Below are 25,007 nucleotides of genomic sequence, written 5' to 3'. Positions count from 1 at the left end.
TTTTCCTCTTTGGATTCTGGGGTTTGTGTCTTTCTTGAAAAGGCCTTTTGCACTCCAAGATTAAATGTACATTTTTACTGCTAAAAATGTTTTTAGTGTTGTTTTTGTCTATGAAATTTAGCATGAGTCCACCTGAAATATATAATTACATATGTTATAACAAAGGGCTTGGGTTGTCCTACTCCATTCCAATGGACAAATGTGTAAACAACTTCTCTAATGTGACTACACAGTTCAATCCTTAGTTACTCATTGGAAGTGTAGTATATGATGAAGGTAGTAGTCTTCATCCACCAAATTCTTGGTGGTTTGTAACTATATTCTCTCTTCTATTCCAGGGATTTATTCATATATTCTTATGTAAACATTTCAGTGTTTTTAAAAATATGCTTAGTTTTTTTTTCATCTTTTTGAAAAGAGGAGCCATGGGGTTTGAAAGAGAAAAAAAAAAAAGAGGGAGAGAAATCTTCCACCCACTGGTTCATTTCCCAAATGCCTGCAACAGTGCAATATCCAAGGCTGGGCCAGGCCAAAGCCGGAAGCCCTGGAACTCCATCAGGATCTAACTGCTATAATTTTAAGTGGTTTAGGATTGCTGGAAAACTCTCCTCCCCCTAATCCTATATGTTTACAGTTTAAAATCATGATGAACTATATCATCTAAGGCAATGTTAGAATTCACTGGTCAAGTTCCATAAAAATATCTTATTTGGGATTTAGCACAGTATTGCACTGAATTTACAAATTAAGGGTTAGCATCTGTATCATACTGAATCTGGAGATTAATCTGAAAATGGCAATTTGATCATATAAAAGCCTACTACAATTTTTTTTCAACTGAAAAGATTAAAGATAAAGCTCTTCAATGCCTAGTTTTCAAATTCTACTCTTCAAAAGTTGTTTAAAAACGTCTCTCCAAATTTATTTCCCTTTAATTTCATCAACAAAGTTTGCAAAAAAAAAAAAACTAGTATACTTACTGTATCCTAAATAACCCTTCATTTTTTTTAAGATTTGTTTTATTCAGTTGAAAGGTAGAGTTACAAAGGGGGGGGGGAGGCAATGACAGAGATCTTTCATCCACTGGCTTATTCCCCAAATGGCCGCAAGGGCCAAGGCTGGGCCAGGCCAAAGCTAGGAGTTGAGAGCTTCATCTGCATCTTCTAAGTGGGTGCAGGGGCCCAAGGATTTGGGCCATCTTCCACTGCTTTCCCAGGCACATCAGCAGGGAGCTGGATCAGAAGTGGGGCAGCCAAGGCTCCAACTGGCACCCATATGGGATGGGATATCGGAATTTCAGGCAGTGGCTTAACCCACTATGCTGCAATGACAGCCCCATAATCCTTTATTATTGTGATAGAAATGCCATGCAGTTAGGAGACAGAGAAAACAGACACCTCCTAGGTCTATATAAGTTCTCTCTGAAGCAGTAACCTAGGTCTATCCCATATCTCCTGTTGCTCTTTGATGAAGAATGAACAGGTGTGCTGTCCTTAGCAATATCCTGTTCTTTCAGCATTTACAGGGCAGAGAACTGGGTGTTGAACAAGGCAATAGGCAGACCTTACTGGGTCCACAATTCCAGCAGACAGGATGTGTTTTGTGCAGTAGCTCTGACAAGATGTATCCTCATAGAGTATCAGATACCAAGTAGCAGGGATGAGGCTGCATTACAGCAAAGCAACCACACCGAGGGAGCAGAGGATCAGGAATGACGCGGGGTCGGGGTGGCCACATGAGGGTAGCAGAGAGCAGGCTAAGAGACCTGGATACACGTGAATAACTTACTGGAAATGAAAAATCTAGATCCAAGCTGTATTCTATATTTAAATAATGAGCACAGGGCAAGATTCTAGAAACATCCAGAGAATAATGCCTCACATTTCTGCTCCAAGGTGAAGGGAACAGAAAAAGATAATGCATGAGGCATGGATCTGTGCATGGATCTCAAAATATTTTTGCCCCCAATAAACTTATCTTTTAATTATTGAAGTACCCTTGTAATGATGAGTTCTATACTAGAAGTGTTATATGGAATCTCCCATTTAATAATCTTCAAAACAAACCTACAAATATAGAAAATGATGATATCTAATCTGTAGCAAATGAAAAAAGACTGACCTCAAATAAAGTTAGTGACACAGTTGGCACTTAAGCCTATGTGAGGCCAGCCTCAAAATCCATATTTCCTCACTCTCTGTACTGTGTCTCCAATGAGTCAGTAATCTCTCATAGCTCCTTGTATTCAACAAGAACTTGGTTAACTTCTTAGAGCAAGATAGTTATTCTTGGGCCTCATAAACTACACAAGAACTACCCATGGTTTCAATGCAAGAATGCACTCTGCAACAATCATCAGCCTAATAGGTAAAGGCATATGGGGGGGGGGGGGAGGTCAGTGCTGTGGCGTAGAGGGTAAAACCTTTGCCTACAGTACTAGCATCCCATATGGGCACTGGTTCAAGTCCCAGTGGCCAATCCATCTCTCTGCTATGACCAGGGAAAGCAGGAGGTTGGCCCAAGTGCTTGGGTCCCTGCACCTGTGTTGTAGACCTGGAAGAAGCTCCTGGCTCCTGGCTTTGGATCGGACAAGCTCCGGCTGTTGGGGCCATTTGGGGAGTGAACCAGCAGATAGAAGACCTCTCTCTTTGCCTCTCTGTAATTCTGCCTTTCAAATAAATAAGTCTCTATTTAAAAAAAAAAAAAAAGGCACATGGGCACACCAGTTCACAAGCAAGTCCCAGGACTAGAGCTCTGATGGCAAACTTGAACAAGTGTCACCTGGTGAGGGAACGCTACTAGGATGGTGGCAAGCTCTGGAATTTTAAGGTTTAAAATTATGTGAGGGTTGGAATAGACCACAGCTAATCATGAGTTGGCCTAAGAAGACTGCTTAAAAATAAACAATAGCAAGAAACATACAAAAGGATCTAAAACAGCATCTCATGTTCAACACATAGCCATCAGCCATGGCACTACTCACCTTCCGGGACCAGTTCTGAACTTAACTATCTACGAGAACAGGAGCAGATAAAAGATACTGAAATGATAAAAGAACTGGCAGAAGGTTTAGAATTAGGACATTTCATGTAATGTGCAGAGGTTGTGGAGCAATATAGTAACAGTCTTAAGGCCTCCAGAGGGACATGTGTAGAGGCTAGTGGAAAGAAGAAAGATGTCTTCTTTCACGAACCAGAGAGAAAAGCCTGAAATGGCTAAGACAAAAGTTCTTGATTGGGGCTGGTGCTGTGGAACAGTAGGTTAAAACCCTGGCCTGCAGCTCTGGCATCCCATATGGTGGCTGGTTCAAGTCTTGACTGCTCCACGGCTGATTCAGCTCCCTGCTAATGTGCCTGGGAAAGCAGAGGAAGATGGCCCAAATGCTTGGGTCCCTGTACCCATGTAGGAGACCCAGAAGAAGCTACTGGCTCCTGGCTTCGACCTGGCCCAGCCCCTGGTCGTTGTGGCCATTTGGGGAGTGAACCAGCAGATGGAAGACCTCTACCTCTCTGTCTCTACCTCTCTCTGTAACTCTATCTTTCAAATGAACAAAATAAATATTTTGTAAAAAAGTTCTTGATCATAAAGTCAAAATGTGAAGTTAAATAATGTGATGAGCAAGAGTGTGCTCTTTCATGGATCCATTCCACTGACTTTTTTTTTTAATTTTTTGACAGAGGCAGAGTTAGACAGTGAGAGAGACAGAGAGAGAATTATAGACAGAGAGGCAGAGAGAAAGGTCTTCCTTCTGTTGGTTCACTCCCCTATTGGCCACTACGGCTGGCGCTGCACCAATCCGAAGCCAGGAGCCGGGTGCATCCTTCTGGTCTACCATGCGAGTGCAGGGACCCGAGCACTTGGGCCATCCTCCGCTGCCCTCCTGGGCCACAGCAGAGAGCTGAACTGGAAGAGGAGCAACCGGGACTACTACCCAGAGCTCCAACCAGGACTAGAACCTTGGGTGCTGGCGCCGCAGGTGGAGGATTAGCCAAGTGAGCCATGGCGCCTGCCTCTACTGACATTTAATAAGCACTCATTGTGTGCCAGGCACTGTTATGTGCAATATCCTTTAAGTTTCTGGCCACACAACTTTGATCAAAATTGACAGGGTCTCTTTTCTCATTGAGTTTACAGTTACATGGAGAAGGAATACAGACAATAAGTAAAAGAAAGACAAATTCTAAGAAAGTAGAAGAAATGATAAGTGATTATAGATGAATGGGAAATCCTCTGCAAGGAGATGGCATCTGAACAAAAAGAAGAATGGCTCATCACCCTGCAGAGGAGGGCTGTTCCAATCCATAAGGATCAGTCAGTGCGAAGGTTTGGGGTGACCATGAGCTCCTGTATTGGACATACACAAGAAAGGAAAGTGTGGTCGTGAGGTTACAAAAAATCAGAGAAAGGCAAGGACCAGATTTTGTAGGATTTTTCCATGTTAGCATTTGTTGGAAAGGAACAGGTAAGAAAATTATTTATAAAATAATGCAGTGGTATATTTTGGTTTTAAATCTTAACACAACTGTGTTCCCGTGAGACATCTACACATTGGGTCTCCTCAGGAGACAATACGCTCTTTGTCTGGAGATGCAAGTTGTGAAGCGTTGTTTCTCAGGATTGACAGGGCCTGGGAACTACCTGGAAGCACTTGTTGGCACTACGGTCAGGAAGCTTCACCAATAACATGTGGAAGCAGATTGTGCTGGGTACCTGTATTATCCTTAACAAATACCTCCAGGTGACTCTTTTGCCCAGCACAGATAATATGTTGGTTTCCTGGAATGACCAGATACTTTAGAGATGCACCTAAATTAGGACCTCAGCTCTAGTTATGATGTGGTGCAAAAGAAGTTATCAAATTCCCTCAGTCTCATTTTCTTCATCTAATATTACCTATAAGTAATAGCTTTGTATAAAGACTAAGTGATGTAGCACATGGAAGTGACAGGCACAGAGTAGCGGTTCGATGAAAGTTGAGTGAATTAATATATGCCTGGATATATGAAACCTCTGCATGAATAAAAAGCTAAGTATGTGCACCTACTCTTTATTATGCTTTTCACCATGAAAAAACCCAAGATCTCAGACAGTGGAGTGGGATCCTAGACCAGAAACCAACTTCCACCTTCTGTCTCTTATTCAGCCTTTCTTCTCCTCTCTCCTCCCACTCAACTGGCCTTGCTATCTGACTAACCACTACCTAAACCTAAAACTGAAAACAACTCACTTGCCTTTTCCTCTCACTCCAGTCTGCCCTAGCGATGACTGACCCCAGCTGGTTATCTAGGTAACAGGTGCCACTGAGGGGAGACGGTTGTTGCCAGGAGTCACCTAAGGTCATCAACCATCCCAAGTGTCCAGGACTTTACCAGCTGCTAGTCCTGGAAAGTGCCTCAATCCCTGGCAAACTGGGATACTTAGTTGATCATCACACCTAACCCCTTTAGAGAACTTATGTTGCTAGCTGCACTCTGTCTTCCTACGTGCCGACAGCACTGTCTATACTACATCTTGGTGTCTGGGGCCTGTAACAATGTCCTGGGTGTTATCTCTCCCTTACTCATAGGATGTAAAACAAGACCACACTCAATGGGTCCTTTTCAAAGTCATGGCACCGGATCTGTGGTCTCCAGGAGGGTCAGTGTTCTACATCAATGATGTATATCCTCCAATCCATCCATCTGCCACTGTCAGAGTTATCGCTCTAAAATGCAAATTTGGCACTGATATTTCTCTGCTTAAATCCTTCAATGGCTCCTTGTTTACAGAATAAAAAGCAATCTCTAGCATAAGCTACCTTCACAATCTAGCCTAGACTGTCTATGCTGTTTTGCTGCTTTACTACTTTTGCATTTACTGTTCCCTCTTTTGTAATGTCTTTCATCCTTCACACCTGGCCAACTCCTAGTCTTAATGTATTCTATAAACTTAATTTATGTCCCCAATGTGCTGCATGTATAATTCTACTGTACCATTTATCACATTGCATAGTGAATATGTATTTGCAAGCCTGTTCTCCATACAGGACGATGAGCTCCTTGAAGTTAGGTTTCATGACTCATTCATCTTTGTATTCTCAAATGACTGGCACCAAATATTGATGTATTGTAGCAGTCTTTTTACCATACACCTCTATTTTACATTTCTAAAAAGTAAACTATGATCATTTTCAGAATGGTCTCAATTATCAATCATTTTACATCTCTGAATATTATCTTATCCCTGAACTTTGCATTATTCCTCACAGAGAAAAGGATTCAAAATTAGCATGGAATTAAGGGTGGGATAAGAGCATTCACTGAGCATCTTAGTTTTTGATTAAAAAACAAAATCTTAGAGTTTATAGATTTTTTAATAGGCTGTAACAGAACAACCAGGTTAAAATGACTGATTTCAACCAGCATTATGTGTGGTATATACAATCACAAGAAACTCTAGATTAATGATTGAATGAATGGCTAGGGAGCTCTGCTTTGGACATAACCTTGTGTGTGTGTATGTTTTTAATTTTAAAAAATTTTCATTTTATTTGAAAGGCAGAGAGACAGAGATCTTCCATCTGCTGGTTCACACCCCAAATGACTGTGACAGCCAGGACTAGGCCAGGCTGAAGCCAGGAGCCAGGAACTCCATATGGGTCTCCCATATGGGTGGCAGGGACCCAAGTTCTTGAGCCATTGTTTGCTTCTTCCCAGGTACACTATGGGAGGCTGTATCAGAAACGAAATAGCCAGAATTGAACCAGGCACTCCTGTATGAGATATGGGATGCAGGCATCCCAAGTGGAGACTTAACTGCCGAGTCAAATGCCCACCTCACTTTTTGTGTTCTTGTACACAAGCATGTTTGTTCACCAGACATGACTACAAAATGACAAAATGCTTACTTGATTTTATTCATGCTAATACTAGGCCAGAATGCTCCTGCTTAAAAATTTCCTAGAATCCCTCTTTAGAAACTGCCTTAAAAACAAAATCATAGCCATTTACTATTACTTTACAGCCAAATGTAATGTTTTTTATTACCCAGCATGAATCACCAACTTATCTATAAGCTTAGATCCCAAAGACATTGACCGTTTTTGAAATTAAAAGCCTTCCTCAAAGGATGAACTTCTTCTGCAACTGAAGTCATGCAAAATGATGTAGCAGGCTTTAAGTTCAATTCCAAGGCTTACAAAATGTATACCGAGTGCATGGATGGAAATACTCGTGTATGTATAGCCGAACCATTCACTTTGTTTTGGCCATATTGTGTCAGTGTGTCACATGCACACATATCAGCAAGGAGGATGCCAATGAAGTGTAGTTACATACATGTATGCGTTTCTGGAAAAAGATGGTTTATAAAGCCTTTGTGCTTATAAACATAGCAATTCAGTTTAATGCAGAATTAACTTTTTGGGTTCTATACTATGCACTGACAATAATGAGATTCATGAAAGATCATTCCTGCCTTCAGAGAGTGTACAGTTAAGAGAAAAGTATTGACAACTTATCACAGCACAGTGAAAGCAGCATGAAAGTGGAGGTATATATTCAGTAGAGCGGATGCACCTAGCAAGACGAGATTACCTCTGGGTAGAAGGCTTCCCAGAGGCAGTGACACCTAATCAAAATTTGGATGGATAAACACAAGCACAAGTTTCATCAGGCTTAATGAGATGGGCGATCCAGGTATAGGAAACAGCATGTGCAAAGACACTGAGGCATGAAGCAAACATAGTGTGTTTGGGAAATTACAAGCCATTTGATATTGCTGGAACACAGACTGCAAGGGGAGGATGTGGAGATATTTCACTGAAGAGGTTACAGATACCCATGTAACTGAAAATGTGCATTTTTGTTTTCAGATGATTATGTGTGTCTACTGTCTTTCCACAATACATCAATCAGCCTGTAGCTGGAGCAGGAGTGACACACATATTTATTACATGACTTTGTTTTCGCCTGAATTTATAACAGAAAATTTCCTGGTTCTCCGCTCATAGTTGCTCTATTCCCCTATTACTCTCTCACCTTTTACTCACTTCCCTCTAGTAATCTAGTTTTCTAGCTCCTTCCTCTTTGTGCTGTCTTCTCCCATATTGATCTAAGCCCATTTATGGTCTCCTAGCTACTCGTCTACTATCAGGCAACTCCCATTCTCTCCATCAGAATCAAGCTAAAATGACCTCTTCTCTGAGAAGCAGTCTCAGCTAAGCATAATTGTTTTAAAAATTAGGCTTTGGAGTAAGGCAAACCTGCATTTGACAGACGTCTGGTCCAGCAGTTACACGGGCTGGGATGCCCACATCTCATATTGGAGTGCCCAGAGGGCCTGGGTTTGAGTGCTAGTTCTGCTCCGAACTCCTATGGATGTACACCCTGGGAGGCAGCAGGGGTGGTAGTTTAAGTAGTTGGGTCCCCACTCCTCACATGGAGATGCAGTTTGAGTTCCCAGCTCCCAGCCTCTTCAGTCTGGCCCAACCCTGGCTGGCTTTTGGGGAGTAAACTAGTAGATTGGGATCTCTCTCTGTCTCCCCCACGGAACCAAACCCCCTGCCCTAGCCTCTCTCCTCACTTCTCAAATAATATTTTTTTAATTTAAAAATACAAAGAAATCTGAGTCTATCAGTCATCTTTGTCCTCTTGTGTCTGTCATTTTACTTCTTCAAACCTTGTTGTCCTCATCTGTGAAATGGGATAATGAACTCTGCACAGAGGGCCCATGAACATTAAATCATATAGTAAATGTAAAGAAGTTAATCTAGTTTTGACACTAACAAATCTGGCCATTCACGGTCATTGCTAATCATACATCCAAGCTGTCTGGTGATTCTCATACCTAAGTCATACACAAGCATAGGGTGATTGGATTTGGTAGCTATTTTCCTTGACTTTATCTGCTTTTCTGAAAAGTCGTGGGAGGCAGTGCTGCTATGTTACACAACTCCAATTAGAAGGGTGCCCCCTGGGGTTGTGCAATATGGCAACTCTGGGAAGAAGGAGGAGGCTTTTCAGATTGTTTCTTTCTATAGTTTAACTCGTTCATCCTCAAAAATAAATAACTTTAATGGTCTAAAGTGTCAGTGGAGACTGAGAGGGAGATTTGGGACTTTTTTGTTTAGTTGATTTCCATTCTGTATCATTATTTATTAAAAAAAAAAAACTTAAAAAACTAAACCAATAATGATATGCTTTCAAGAAATTCAGTATTTTGGAGATCATTCCAGTCAGTATTGTTCAACATTTTAGGAGACAATCAATCAAAAATCACTTGTTGGGACTGGCGCTGTGGTGTAGCGGTTAAAGCTGCAGCCTGCAGTACCGGCATCCCATATGGGCACTGGTTCGAGTTCTGGCTGCTCTACTCCCCATCCAGCTCTCTGCCTGGGAAAGCAGTGGAAGATGGCCCAAGTCCTGGGGTCCCTGCACCCACGTGGGATACCAGGAAGAAGCTGCTGGATCCTGGCTTCAGATCAGCACAGCTCCAACCCTTGCAACCATCTGGGGAGTGAACCAGCGATTGAAGACCTTTCTCTCTCTCTGGTTCTACTTCTCTCTGTAACTATGTCTTTCAGATAAATAAATAAATCTAAAAAAATCATTTGTTGGCAAATAAAGGAATGAGCACAGGCTTTAAGCCAAGCAGATCTGGATACGGCTCCACTATTTGAAAATCATATAATGTTGTTAAATATTATTTCTTCATATTGGTGAGGAAGCTAATAATCCTAGCTACATAAAGAAATTTTCTAGTACTTAAATGAGATACTATGCATGTAAAATGCCCAGCAAATGTCGGGCATTTGATGGATTCTCAATAAATAGTACATGTGATAATTTTTACCATGTGAAACTTCCTATTCTAGTTGCAGGCTTAAAACTAGTTAGAATTGAGATGTGGTTGAAACTGGCAATTAAACTGGGGTTGGTATTAGGATTAGTAGTTAGACTCTATAATAGATTAGGGTTAGGATTGAAATTAGAATTCAATTAAGGTTAGAATTAAAATGCATACAGAGGTTATTTTTAAGGATGAGGTTAATTAAAACTGGATAATAGAAGTAAGAAGCAGTATGAGGAGTACCGGTTGAGTTGGGTGGAAAATTGAAGAGGAAAGCAATATTAGAAACAAGCTGATGTAGAATATACTAATAGAGAAAATTCATATAGAGGAGAAGGGTTAGAGTGCTAAGCAGAATCTGAATGGATATTGAGCCAAATCTTCTAAGTTTTCTCCCTACAGATACTGTCAGACCCTTCCAGACAAATATGCAAAATTCATGTCCCTAAGTCTGAGTTCCTTGCCTCTCCCCTCAGGGCAGGAGCTTGGAGAAAGGAATGCCCACGGCCCACACAGCTGTGGCTGGCCCAGCACCAATGCCAGCACCACATTCCACACCCCCAGCTACCCAGGCTGTTGCTGAGTGGACAGGGGCACCCAGGAGGCAAAATCTGCCTTCTCTCCACTCCCTCAGCTTTCACTGCTGCTGCCAGTTCTGTAATCCCACAGACAGCCTACTCTAGACTTTCTACAAATCTCTGGGAAACTCATACTGTTTGTTAGTGCATCTTAGAGGAGAGAGCAACCCTGGACAGCACAGTACAGCAAGGGTGCTTTCATTTTGACTATTTTTATGCTGGAGATAATCCTTATAGGTCTGTATTTCCTTGTAAAACTCTCTTTCCCAGTGAATAAGATGCCTGTAGGATATTGGCTGCACATGACTGATTATAAGCAAGGAGTTATTCCAGATGGGGATGTCCACATCAGCGTCAAAGAACCTACCCTTTCTCTCTGAGATAGACAGGAGTGAGGAATTCCTCACATTGTACACTGCTGTAAAATATTGGGAATGATTCTCCTTATCTCTCCGGTCCCCAGGAGTACTCTCTGTCCATCTATCTACTACCAGTAACTCCTTTACTAACAAGCTGTATGAACACAGAAAGTCACTTAGCTTCTCAGAGTCATTTTCCTCATCTATTCAACAAAGGGTGTTCATTAGGTAATCTTTACCACTCTTATACTCTTTGATTCTGTAATTCTAAAAGCCGATGACGGCTTCCTATTCTCAGGACCTAAACTGCTGCCAAACTGATGCTGATGATGCAGAAAAGAGAAGATGAGCCAGTAGGAAATGAGCATTCCAGAGTCTTGTTTCTCTCTGTACAACAACAGCTATCCTCCTTTCTTCCCACCCTTGGTTCTCATCCCATGCAGCTTCAGTAGAGGGTGGGGCCACACCAGCCGTCATTTGAGAATTAAGCAGGGACAGGCAGAAGGGGATCACTGCAGAACAGCAGATGGAAAAGATGATTAATTAGAGGACTTTGGGACCTAATCTCACACCCAGGCCTCCCTGCATCATCCATCCCCACTCTCACTCCCTGCCCCTCCCCATCATCAACCTGTCTTCTGCTAAGCCTACTTAGATGATCTGTAAGATTTCTTCTAGCTCCAAAGATAATACTCTCTATCCGTCAAGACTCTTTAGCTAGGATAGCCTAATCTTTCTCCCTTTGAAGCTGATTGCTTTTGAAAACACCCCCATGACTTCTGTCTGCATAACTAACCTCATGCCAACCTAGTCCCACTTCTTTCAGAAAATACAATCTTCCCCTTATCTCTCTCCCTTCCTACTCCCTAGCGCAGCACTCTCTCTCTCTTTCTCTCTGTCTCTCTCTCTCTCTCTCTCTCTCAGGTCTCCACATCCCTCAACCACACTGTCCCCTCTATGTTCATCTCTTAGCAATTCCAAGACTTCAGAGGACCTCAGGCAGGCAGGCAGTGGGATTGGAGAAACTGGGATATGTAATGGCAGACAAATCATACAGCCAAAGATGACTAAAAGTGCTCTGAAAGAAATTCTTAAAGACTACCCAGCCACTAAAGAAATGTTCAAGAGGCAATCAGAAACCATAAACTCTACAAACAGTGAGAGAAAAAACCATGGGGCAGCACCCTTGCCATCCTGAAGGACCCCCACTGAGAAAATTATCTCCTGCCCTCCCCATTATTGTCATTTGCCCAGAGCTTCATTGGTTGCAAGGCTTGTTCTTGTCTTCCTATGTAACAGAGACATAGAGCAACAACATAGAGGACTAACAAACCTGAAGAGAGAAAGATCAAAGGTCACCCAAACTTTAAAAATTAGCACAACAAGGTAGAGTCATCAGTTTAAGGGGTTGGAAGACAGACTCTTAGATCCCTCTAGGAACAAAGGACCAGCCTCAAGGTATTGAAAGACACTATAAAATCGTATTGTTCCATAACCTGGCTAACACTCTTTAACTGCCAGTCTAACCTTAAATAGCTCAGTTAATTTCTTGTGGGTCTCCGTTGTACCTAAAAGATAGGAGGTTGAATCAAATGTTATCTAAGAAGTCTTACAGATCTAGAATTCTTTGATTCTAAGATTCTAAAATTCATACATTTATTCCCAAAAGCTAAATTCCAACAAAACTGACTCACATCCCTTTCTGAGATGCACTAAGACACTGCCAGAGACACTCAATCACAAAGAACAGCAAACACCAGGGACCTGGGACTCTGGGGCCAAGAGCAAGTGCAAACACCCTGTCTCTCTCATCCATCTTATATCAGACAAGAGCTGCATTAGTCACAGACACATCAGTTTTAGGAGGGTCTGCGACCCGGCCAATCACCCAGGAATATTACTAAGGAAAACTTGAGAAGGAAGGAAAAGATCCTCTGAATGATAAAGATCAAAGGAAAAATATTATAAGGGGCTGGGGTGGGAGAGGGAGGAAGAGCTTGGGTGAAGGAGAGGGGAGGGCGGGATGTGCGTTAAGGAAGAAAACTATGAAGTGGATGGAAAGCCTACGTGGTTGGCAAGAGTTTGAGGTGAAATCATGTTTTCAGGAGGTGAGTAATTTCTCTGACAAGGGATTGCGGAGTTGCTGGTTCCCATGGCCTAGGGGGGCTACTGGAAGATGCCTCTGGAGGAAGGCACCCTGGGGCCACAAATTGTTGCTGGACAGCCAAATCAAGGGCTCTCGGGTAAGCGGAGCTAGGTTTGTTCGCATTCAGGAAAACAGTGAGGGTAACCAGTGACCCACTGGGGAGGTGTCTCTGGGCACACGACTCACCGGGGGACCCCAGGGCTTATGGGCATCCCCAGTCGCCAAAGGATGGAAGGCGGGGCTGGAGGCGCTCAGGCTAGTGGGCACGCCCTTACCCAGGCCTGCAGTGGCCGCTCTCGCCAGCTGGCCCACGGCCCTGCCCGACTCCCCTCCTTCCACCCCAAGCCTAAGTGGCGTGCGCGCGGGGTCCCACTGCTGAGCCAGCGCCCGCCCTCTGCTCCACACCCGAACCCGGCTGGCGGAGCTCCCGGGGGAGAAGGTGGAAGGCACCACGAAGGCGAGGAGGGGGTGTGGGAAGCGGGGGGAGTGGGGAATGCGGCAGCCTGGCCCCCCCGCGACCAGCCCAGCCCCCCGTCACCCCCCCTCCACCTCGAACCGAATGGTTTGCTCCGAGCGCCCTATTTAATCCCCGCGACTGCAGCAGCGCCGGCTCCCTCCCGGTCCCCGCCTCGGCCCCGGGCTCCGAAGCGGCTCGGGGGCGCCCGTTTGGTCAGCGTCGTCGTCTGCCCCCTCCCCAGCCCCAGCCCCTGGGGACCCAGGCTCTCCAGCGCCCAGCCAGGGGAGCCGGCCGGGAAGCGCGATGGGGGCCCCTTCCGCCCTGCCCCTGCTCCTGCTTTTCGCCTGCTGCTGGGCGCCCGGCGGGGCCAACCTCTCCCAGGATGGTGAGTGTGGGAGGGGGAGGCGCCAGGGGAGGGGGGAGTGACCCGAGGCGGGGGTTCGGGTCGGGAGCCGGGCGGAGGGAGCCTGTTGGCTTTGTTTGGCACCAGGGTGTTGGAGTCGCCAGCCGCGGCGAGTACCCTTGCGTGTGCCTGCGAGCCGCCTCGCGTCGCCGGACCGCGGGCTGTGCCGGCTTGGGCACCCCTTGTGGGTCTGCGTGTGCACTGGGTTGGGCCGTCGGGGGTCGAGGCCGCCGAGGAGCAGCCCGGGGTCTGGCGGTGTGGACGTCCGTGTGTGCGTCTGGGTGTGCGCGTCTGTGTTGGTGTCTGGCTCTGCGTCTCTGTGTCAGTCTCTGTGTGTATGTCTGTGTCGGTGTGTGTTGGGGGCGGAGTGAGATGTGTCGCTGTTTCAGGCAGGGCGTGTGTCCGGGTGTTTGTGTCTGTGTGTCTGTAGGGGCTGGGGAGCCAGTGCGATCTCCCCAAACAGCTGTGTGCAAACATTTCTGCTCCCCGCCCGTCCCCCACCCGCGGCGGAGCTCCGAGTGGGCAGGGAAGGGGGCCTGGGTGAGGCTTTGGAGGGGGGCGTGGGCAGCGAAGGGGGGAGCTTCTCCTTGGAGCAAAACAACAACACCGGGCGGAGGGCCCCCAGGATGCCAGTATCCCTAGCGGAGGCAGGGGCTGGGAAAAGAAACCCAGACAGGAGCGGAGGAGGTGCTGTGTGGGAGGGGGGAGGAGGCTGGGCAAAAGGAAGGCTCAAGACGTTGGGGCAGACGGATGCATGGAAAATCCAAAGCCTTCCTGAACCCGGGTTTTCCGCGACTTGGGGGTCCAGTGGCATCCCTAGCCCCTTTGCCCCAGTCTGGCACTCAAACCCTCTTTGGGCTGTGATGGTAGAGAGATGAAGGGAGGGAGTGGGGGAGAAAGGAGGCGGGGCCGGGGTGAGGGGACTTGGGGGAGAGCCCCTCCCGCCCTGGGCCGGGCTATGTAGGTCAGCGCGGTGGGGGCCCCTCAGCCTTCTTCAAGGCTGCTGGCGGTTAATGGGGTGGCGTGGGGGGCAGTCTGCTGGGAGACCAGGAAGGGAGCATAGCTCGGGGCCTCGGGTCGCCAGAGGAGGCGGGCAGGCTGCGAAGACACTGAAGGAATGCATCCTCCCATTCTCCCTCCGCCAGTCCAGCCAGAGGGGGGCTGCGGTGGGGGAAGGGAGAGGGGCTCGGACTCTGCGGAGCAAAGGGAAGTGGGGAGAGTGAGAGAGAGAGAGAGAGGGTGGTGGCTGTGCCCGGCCAGATGCCAACGAAAAACAGAAAGAACCGCAGGGGAGGAGAAAAGGGGGAGGCGGCTCCTGGGCGATGGACCCAGTGGCCAGCAGGGATGGGCACAGGGCGGGGCGGGGTGGAGAGGGGAGGGGTTGAAGCTGGGGTGGATGATGTAGAGGATTTCATCCGAGGAAAACAGGCGAAAAGCCAGGGTGCTGGAGGAAGAAGCGCTCCACCTCCCCTGACCTCCCCTAGCCCTGTCTCCATCATGAGAAGGAGCTTCCCCACGTTATGGGGGCCCTGGGGATCCCCTTCCTACAGCTGGGTAGTTCACTCTTCCCACCCTCTACCCATCAGACTCCCCCAGAAGGAGTTTTTGCCAGAATCACTACAGATAGCAGCCCGGCTTTTCCCAACATGGAATCTCATTTCTCCAGAGGTCTGCACTGATGACCCTATTCCCTGAGGCCAGGAGAGTCCTGGGGGAGAGCAGGCTACCTGCAAAGGAAAGAGAAGCTGCTGGATGTTTGTGCCTCAGTAATAACCCTCCCACTAAGCCTTGACTTTCAACTTTAGCCCCTGGCTTACCCATTCTTCAGGCTGAGTTAAAGAGATGCAAATGTGACCCAGACAGCAACTGGTCAGCAACAAGAACTGATGGTGCCAGGCTGAGAGCTGAAGAGAGAAAGGTGTCACCCCAGAAAGCTGTGGGTGAGCTCTTCCTCTGTAGGATGTAAACACTGGAGACTAGTGTAGATCTGTACACTAGCCAAGTCTTCCCCTCCACACTATGCTCTCTTGGCCCTCAACAAAGGGGCAAGCCTCTCTTCAGGCTTCCAATGGAGAGGAAATGAAAGAGATTTTGAAATACATCTCAAAGCAGTGGCTTGAGTGGAAGGAGCAGAAATAGTAACTCAGGTGTGGGGAATTTCTAGAGAAGAAGTCAGGAAGTGGAAGAAGACTCTTCAAAGAAGAGTCTAATCAAGCATCATTTTCCTTGTAGAAAATCATCTCCACAGATAGTGGCCATCTGTATAGTGTGCAGGATCTCAGGATGCACTGATATATGAGACATACCCACAGATCTCTTTTATATTAATTCTGTTTCTTAGTTTCTGGAACTAAGAAGACCAGTTCTGATGCTGGAAAGTAGGTGTATAGATTTAATGATCAGGAACTCAGGATCCTCAAAATCATGCAGGTGTGTCCCTTGGTTGGCCTGGGGCCCCTAGGCAGGGAGTTAGATAATACATATTAACAGGTACTGTTTGACCAAAAGTAGGAGTGATGTGGTAGAAAGGTTTAAGGACAAAGTACCCTAATACACTCATGCTTGAATGGTCAAGGTTGTTGTGGCAAAGCAGCTATCTCCATTTAGAACAAGGAAAACAAACTTCACCTACTGATGAGGTATATAACTCCCTAAAGTACAGCATAAAACTTTTAAGCCTCATAAGGCTGAACAGGGATTGGGCAGTTACAGAAGGACAACCCACTAATATCTGAACTGGGCCATTAGCACTGTGGCTAGCATGTCAGGAAGGGTTATGACATTCAGAATTTGCCACCTGCCCTTCCTTCTCACATTTCTCCATTAGCATTTGCAGAAGTTGACAGTTCTAGGTTTTGAGGATACAAGGCCTGTGGTCATCTCTCTGGGGAGAAGCTTGACATTCAGCATTGTGCCTAGCCTTCCTTAGATTCTTCCTTTCCAACTATTTCCAGCACTCTGTGAGTTGACTCAGTGTAGAGGCATATGGATGGACAGCCTTGCTTTCCTTTGGACCATGCATTAGCAATGTAGCTTTGTACTGCATTGTCCCACACATGAGTATCTTTTCCTTTCCAATGACCTTCTGTCCACTGTCATCCATTCTGCAGCCCCTTGGCCTTGTGCCCAGTATGAAGATCATGCCCAATGTGCTGGAGAAGTCCAGCAGGCATTCACTCCAGTGCTGCCCGCAGATTCGCATGGCAGATCTACTCTATCCAGCTTCTGCTCCTATTTGCAGCTATTTGTTCTTTTCTGCTCCTGTTCTCTTCCTAGTTGCAGCTGTAACTCTTGGTAAGAATGCACTGCCCTTTTTAGAAATGTGGATTTTTTGGCACAGAAAAGCAGAGACCATAAGAGAGACCTAGGATAGTAAAATTAATTCCAAGAACAACCAGTCAGCTTGATGTGAAGTCCAATCTATGGGATGTCAACTGCCTACCCAGCAATTATGCCAAATATTGTATCCTGTGCTCTTCCAAGATCTGAAAGTTGCTCTAAGGAAGTGGTTTTCTCGTCCTTTTTTTTTTTTTTTTAAGGCATGGAACTTCTTTATAACAGACCAAAGAAGAACTGAGAAGTTCTTACAGGAAAGTAAGACCTGTAAGCTGTTTCCCCCTTCTAACTGGCTTCCTTAACTCCTAGAATCCTTACTGTACAACCTGAGGTTCTGGTATACAATTTGAAACCCTCTGCCTTTGACTGGCAGAATGAGCCAGTTCACTCCCCTTAGGCTTTCTCTCTATCTTCCAACTGAGGAATAAAAGAAGTCCAAGTCTGATGTCAAGAGTGCCTTACTGGAGATATTCACTATTCACTTGGAGAGAGTGACTCATAGTTCTGCAGCCACAAAATTCTACAGATGGCATCTCTATGGTGTTCTGGTCACTTTAGACAGCAGACTGGGTAGTTGTGCCATTGCTCCTTAAATCTTGGGATTTGATTTCTGTACTTCTTGCTGTTACTGCTATCTTGCAGCCCATGTAATACATAGAATAGGATCAAAAACTGTTTTTACTCAAGCCACATGCTAGGAAAAAAAATCTTCACAGTTATCACCAGAGAAATAAATCCCCTGGGGCTATAACTAGTAACATTCTTTGTTGTTCCTACTTCAGTGGAACTGTGTACTGATTCCACAATCCCATTTTTGTCACCTAATTCTTAATCTGTAAGGATGGTTATTTAGCTTCTAAATTCTCCTTGAAAGCAACCTGTGGACTGGACCAGCTCCTTACTGATTACTGATTGAAAAATACAGGTTGTTAGAAAGTTTGAATAACTGTTTCTCCTTTTATTTTAATGATAGAATTTATTATTTCCTCTTTAACCCTTGGCTATAGGCTCATATTCCAGAACACTTTGTTTCCTGTATAGGGTCATGACCTAGACATCCACACATAAACTGAAAATAGTAATACCCATGGGAATGTTTATGAGAGAGAGAGAGAGAGAAGAAGAAGAAGGGGAGGAGGAGGAGGAGGAGAGAGAGGCAATTATAAACAGCCTAGAGAGGCAAACCATTAGAAAAAGATTCAAGTCTCTAAGAATCCAATGAAATTAAGGGTAAACATTCGATGTCAATGTAAAATAGAGAACAATTCTCCAGGGCCAAAGACCTGTCTCTATTTCCAGGATCAGCAGTAGTGATGATTCTTTACAAGGTCAAACAAGTTGATGTTCAGGGCTCTTACAACTACCCAAGTGAAAACTCAATCAAATTTTGCTATATACAATAAGGAGATCCATGCCTTCTAGCGCAGAGCTGCCACGATCTCAAGAGTCTTAACACATGAAGCATTGAAGTTTTTGCACAATAGAGGCTCAGTAAAGCTACGTGTTCTTCACTGAAGTAGCAAGTGCTGAAGTGAGAATCATGCATTCCTTACAAAAATTTCCCTAAGCCTAAAGAGAGTGACCAAATTTCCCAGCTAACACAAAGCTTTCTAGGTCCTGCGGAAGGTGTTTTGCTAAGAGACATGGTCCCATTCCTCTTTTCTATGTGTTATCAAATCTGTACTATTTACAGAAATTCTGAGTACATCAGGACTCTGATACATCTCATGCCCTACCTAATTATAATACACATTTTGGCTTCTTCATGCCCTACTGTCTCTGAAAGAACACAGGCTCTGTGGACTGTTTCTGTAAGTAAGAAGATAAGCCTAATTTTATTCCTATAAATTTTTGCAAGTTAACCGTCCTCCATACCCCAACCCTATCACCATAATACCTAAGTATGTGACATAATTACAGAGGCTTATGTTGACAAACTCATTCTGGGTGTGGTCCTCGTTTTTTAATACACTCTCTTAGATGCATATCTAATAGGTTCAAAGTACTTAAAAGTATCTTTTAGAGCAAATGATGAGTATACATGATTCTAACAGATGCTCTGATGTCCATAGGCTTGAGAGCAGGCTGCCTTACCCCATGTTTCCAGTTTTCTTTGTTGAATAAACTACCTGTGCTTTGAGCTCTCCGTGGTGCTAGCTCCTGACAGTGACGCTCCAGGCTCTTCTTGTTGCTCTCCATGGTCCTGCTCTGCCTTCAAGCTTCAGTATCTCTTTACTCTCCACAGTGCAGCCCTCAGAACAGGGCTGGAATTTTTCTCTCCCAACCAGTAACCCATGATCTTGATTATGGCCTCCAATCTGCTACACTAGGAAGTGGGAACAAAATCCAGATCTTTGGAGTCCTTGTAGCCATCTAATTAACTGTAGGTAAGGGACAAATAGGCTAGTAATTTCTCAGGTTAAAATACAAGTACTTTTTGAAATGCTCAGGTAATCAATACCTACAGTGACCTCGAATGGCCTCAAATGAGATATTTTGTCATATCTGGACTCATAGATTACAAACAAAATAATAAACAGTCATTTTTTTAGATGGAGACACCACTACTGTTCATATATGAAAAACATATATAAACCACCAATGTGGAATGCAAAGTAAGTTCTATTGAGTTCATAAGCATGTACCTCTTAATAGCACTCTGAGCCTGACACTAGCTCTAACCATTTGGTCATGGTGCTCACTTTCCCTTTTCCCTCAACCTTAACAAATGGGAAGACAATACTGAAAACGGGTCATCTGAATATATAATGGAGGAATTTAGTATATCAAAAATAGGCATCAAAAACAAGTACTAAAACCCTGACATATGCCCCCCCCACACTTTTATAACCCTCCTGTATAGATGGCCTTAAATATAACCATTGCATCACAGTGTCTATATACTTGGTCATATCTCAGTAGATGCATCTTTAAACTGGACTCTGCTGCTCTTTGGGAATGTCTGCCAATAAGCTGATGATGTCAGTTGTGGCAAGGAGCCGAGAATGCTCAGCCTCTGTCAGTCTTAGAAGAGCCAACCTATTCCTCACATCACATTAGAATTATGCAAGATTCTGATTTCTCCATGCCAATGTACACATGATAGTTCATAAAATAGTTAATCCTTATGAATGACTTACAGCAGCATCTACTTGGGCAGACAGGCTTCCAGACTGAATTTCCAGGACCCTCTTTCATCTCCTTATTTGCAACAAGGAGAAACTGCATTCCTCAAGGACAGGTAATGGGAGTGATTTATCTCTATGAGCAAACCTTCAGAAAGACAGAATTAGGGTTACAGTAACAGCTGGAGTATCTGTGATCTACTCATCTCCCTGGGCCTTCTAGTCACATGAAGAGCAGACACATTTGCAAGTATTCAAAGGCAAGGATTTTAACATATTTTTTGATGTGTGTATCATCCCTTTATGGGAACTCTTACCTCTAGGCTTCTTTAACCCTCTCATCTCTCCATTTTTCTACCTGGAGGTCTCCATGAGAGTGATAAGGAAGCTAAATAATATAAAGAACAAACTCAAATGTTTTCTTCCTCCAGGTTTTATTTTCCCTTCCCCCCAGCTAGATGAACACTAATTGTGTATTGATTGGTAATTATAAGCACCTTTAGCTCATTTACTTCCAATTCAGGGCCAGGAAGGTCAGGTGCATCACCTTGCCCAAGGGAAAAGAAAAAAGAAAAAGAAATGAAGGTTGATGCCTCAACCATTCATCTCTAAGCTAGCCATTGCATGTCTCCCTTTTCTTCATTTAGTCTCAGATATTGGAATGATAGAGTGGATAACTGGTACTTCCAACATTAAATTTCACTGGAAACATGCAGATACTTGTTTCACATATTTTTCTTCTTGTATGTCCTGGTTCTTTACTTGCAATTCTAATTCTAGAATTCCAGCCAAATCCTCAAACAGGGTAAAAGGCACCCAAAGGTGAACTAGTGTATTGAGTCTCTTACTTAAACACTTGATACTTCTTGGAAACCCAGCAATACTCCAATAAGTACATCAATAACAGGTAACTTGGGACTTAGCACAATGGTCAGATGTTGAAAAGACTAGAGCCAAGTTCTGGTATTATAAAGTAAGAATTTGACCACTTGGTCCTAATCATTTGTCACTTGACAAATGCAAAAATTTTAGTGAGACAGTTGCACTAACTAATTCTGAGTAGTTCTTACTCTATTTCTTAAGGATGAAATCTTTCCGAACACATATTATGTGTTTTCTATTCCAATCTGTATCCTGTAATCTCACACAAATATAAAAACCACCATCACTAAGCCCCTGGGTCTTCCATATTTTCATTTATCCTCAACTGCTATTTAATGCCAACTCTTTTTCTGGTTTCCAAGCCCTGGAGTCCAATGTCAGTGACAGATGGACTGTGCCTCAGCCCTGGGGAGGAGAGGATTCTGGCCCTCTCCTTGGGAGTTAGAGCAAAATAGAGAGCCTGAATTCTGCTTGGGGAGAATCTCTTGAGTTTAAGCCATATGGTTTTCTGGATGTCAAGGGTTCTGATTAATATGGACATGTGAAAAAGGCTGTGTATCTGGGTCATAAGAAAAGCTGTGCATTTATGTCAGAAAAAAAAAACTAGGGAAATGAATAGTGAAAAATTGAAATGTGTTGTGTATATGTTCAAGGACACATGCTAAAGGAAATAAAGAGGATAACTAGGTCAGAAAATGCATGCATCTTTGGGAAGACTGAGTGTAGACTCACACTGAAGAAGAGAAACTCTGTGAAGGTTTAAGAATAGAGGAAAAGATATTTATGTCAAAACAGTATGATTTGCCATTTGGGTGGACAGTGAGCTCAGCAGACGTGAAGACAATGTGTCTGTTTCACAGAAGAGTTAAATTCACAAGAAGAAACAAAGTAAGGCTAATGTGAACAATGTGCCACTCTTAAAAATACAGGGATTTTGTAAATTAAGAAGAATGGAAGGAAGAGCCTAAGTATCAGTTAGGATTGGAAGAATCAGAGAAAGTAGAATAGTGTGGGTGTGTAGAGTGAAACACATTTTTCTTCATGGAATGCGCCTCATCATTGCCTTGAACCTGTCATCCACACCCTGACTCTGATCATCCAGTGAAGGGAAGCAGTAAAAACAAGTCAGAAAAATCAGAACCAGGAGAGATAAATGCTTTCTTGCCTGACTTCTAATAAATTAAACTTTTTCACAGCATTGTTATCCCACCACACTGAGCCATCACCCTGAAATATCTGAAGTGCATCCTAAAAAGGAAAGGCGAACAAAGTGGAGCTCATTGAGAAAGGGAACTCATCCATGCACTCACATAGGTATTGAGACTATGGGACAGGGACTGGAGAGCACGAGTAAGGTGTCCTTACCCAGAGGGGATTTATTGTTCACTTCTCCCTGATTTTCTGGGCTTTCTTGCCCATTCTCCGTCCTGATTTTCCCATACCCCTTCCAATGAGCTAAAGCAATTTCTGATTTTGATTCTACGATGTTTCCTTTCCTAAATACTTTCCTAAAACTGGCATTTTCCTCAGTTCTATTACACCTGGGGAAGCAGCAAGATGGGACAGGGCATGGAATCCCTGTTTGGATGAAGTCTGGCTTCCTGACTCTCTACTTCATCAAACTGCAGTTCCCAAGTCACACCTGTCCTGATTGCTGAAGTATGTGATTGTGGTGGGAAAGGAATAAGGAAATGGGATAAACAGACCCTCCTAAAACGGTTCATGGCTGTTCTCATCCCAGGCATTAGGAGCCTCCCCTGTCAGTACCTGCACAGAACCTATTCCCTAGAAGTTCTTATGAGCCACCCCTGTGCTCAGCCTCCTCCCTCCCAGCCTTTTAGTGCACTAGAGATTTGCATAGGAACACAAGCCAGTCTTGGAAGGTAGGAGCTAAGGTCAGGAAGTGGCTCTTAGGAGATCAGATCCCTTTCCTTGTTGTCCCTTCACGGCAACTACCATTGCTAACACTCAGTATTGGCTACACAAGGGCTTGTTTTGGTTGGGGGCCAGCCCAGGGCTCCCTCACAGTGCTAATGCACTGAGAACACTGACTCAATAGCAAATCAAAGCAACAGCTGTCCCCACCTCCTTCTCTGCCACCCACTTCCCAGTCTCTGCTCCTCAGAATCTTAACTAAGTCTCTGAGCCCCCACCCCCACCCCAGCCTACCACAAGCCCACTTCTGCCTCCAGATATTTTCTCTCTACCTCAAGAATAGGACGTGCTTATTTTTTATTCTCTCTCTCTTCCAGCCTCTGTTCTTCTATTTCACAATCAGGTTAATGTTCCCCTGGCTCTCCACTGTGCAGGTATGAGCACACACATACAGAATCACGGGTTATGCACATGCACAGAGACAGCATGCCCTCGCAGTCACCTTCTGTGGTTCTTAAGAGTTTGTCAGTGGCCGGCGCCGCAGCTCACTAAGCTAATCCTCCCCCTGCGGCGCCGGCACCCTGGGTTCTAGTCCCGTGGGGCACCGGATTCTGTCCCGGTTGCTCCTCTTTCAGTCCAGCTCTCTGCTGTGGCCCGGGAGTGCAGTGGAGGATGGTCCAGGTCCTTGGGCCCTGCACCCGCATGGGAGACCAGGAAGAAGCACCTGGCTCCTGGCTTCAGATCAGCGCAGCACACTGGCCGTAGTGGCCATTTGAGGGGTGAACCAATGGAAAAAGGAAGACCTTTCTCTGTCTCTCTCTCACTGTCTAACTCTGCCTGTCAAAAAAAAAAAAAAAAAAAAGAGTTTGTCAGTGGCTTCTGCCCATTGGCCTCCTCTTATGAGAACTGGAGTCTGCCAGGAAGGCCTGAAGTCTGTGAAGAGGCCACCTGTCAAATCTTCAGGAACTCACTCCTCATTTCAACCCCAACCCTCCAACCTGCTTGGCATCAAGGAGACTTCCTTCCCTTAAGGCCTGCGGTCTTGTAGCTCCTTGCTACCATATACCAGGAGATGAGGAGTAGGTAGAGAGATGTTACTAGAAGTGAATCACACTCGACTGGCGCCGTGGCTCACTAGGCTAATCCTCCGCCTTACGGCGCCGGCACACCGGGTTCTAGTCCCGTTCGGGGCACCGGATTCTGTCCCGGTTGCCCCTCTTCCAGGCCAGCTCTCTGCTGTGGCCAGGGAGTGCAGTGGAGGATGGCCCAAGTGCTTGGGCCCTGCACCCCATGGGAGACCAGGCTAAGTACCTGGCTCCTGCCATCGGATCAGCGTGGTGCACTGGCCGCAGTGCACCAGCCGCAGTGGCCATTGGAGGGTGAACCAACGGAAAAGGAAGACCTTTCTCTCTGTCTCTCTCTCTCACTGTCCATTCTGCCTGTCAAAAAAAATTAAAAAAAAAAAAAGAAGTGAATCACACTCAATGGCAACTTAACCTCTGAATTAGCTAGTGCACAAAGACTGCTATGAAATGATAATGAGTGCAGAAAACAACCCTCACAAACTGACTGTGTAGCCACTCTCAAGTCCCTAAACCTCTCTGAAGCCTTTATTTCTTCATCTTTAAATTGAGAGGGTTGAATTGGACGCTACTAAGGTTATGTCCACTCTAAACGTCTGTGGCCCTAGGAATCATAGAATATTCAGGGTAGAATGAAGTGTAACAGACAGAGGACAGGAAAGGTTTATCTTTGGCTATAGAAAAATGACATCCCTCATTCTATCCTCTGTCTGATGGAATCAAAAAGATCTTAGAAATAGCCACCTCTGGCCATTAGGGGTCAGTAGAAAATGCCCAGATGCATAAGTTGACTGTAGGATTCCGGGACATATATAAAATATATTTATTTACAACATCTTAATGTTCCATGCTTTTTTTCTTAACACTTGTATATAGACAGATGTTTGGAATGATAGTTTTTGTTTCTTTTAGTAATAACAGAATGCTAACACCAAG

The 25,007-nt window shown here is 44.8% G+C and overlaps 1 protein-coding gene across 2 annotated transcripts in view; it reads left to right on the top strand.

The window, feature by feature from the left end:
• Positions 1-13,288: 13,288 nt before the first annotated feature.
• CADM3 (cell adhesion molecule 3) overlaps positions 13,289-25,007 on the top strand; it is a 30,134-nt gene continuing 18,415 nt past the window's right edge. The window contains exon 1 of one of the 2 annotated variants that reach the window (XM_051858487.3): positions 13,289-13,753. In XM_051858487.3, coding sequence (XP_051714447.1) covers positions 13,672-13,753 — 82 coding nt within the window. In that variant the 5' untranslated portion in view covers positions 13,289-13,671. The remainder of the gene's footprint in view (positions 13,754-25,007) is intronic. The other variant, XM_051858486.3, reaches the window with a different exon arrangement.

The sequence above is a fragment of the Oryctolagus cuniculus genome, chromosome 7 (genome assembly GCF_051225735.1).
Source record: "Oryctolagus cuniculus isolate XC-2025 breed Fujian yellow rabbit chromosome 7, ASM5122573v1, whole genome shotgun sequence".
NCBI classification, from domain to species: Eukaryota; Metazoa; Chordata; class Mammalia; order Lagomorpha; family Leporidae; genus Oryctolagus; species Oryctolagus cuniculus.
Note: the sequence above shows the minus strand (reverse complement) of the source record. Positions and strands in the feature narration are given on the sequence as shown.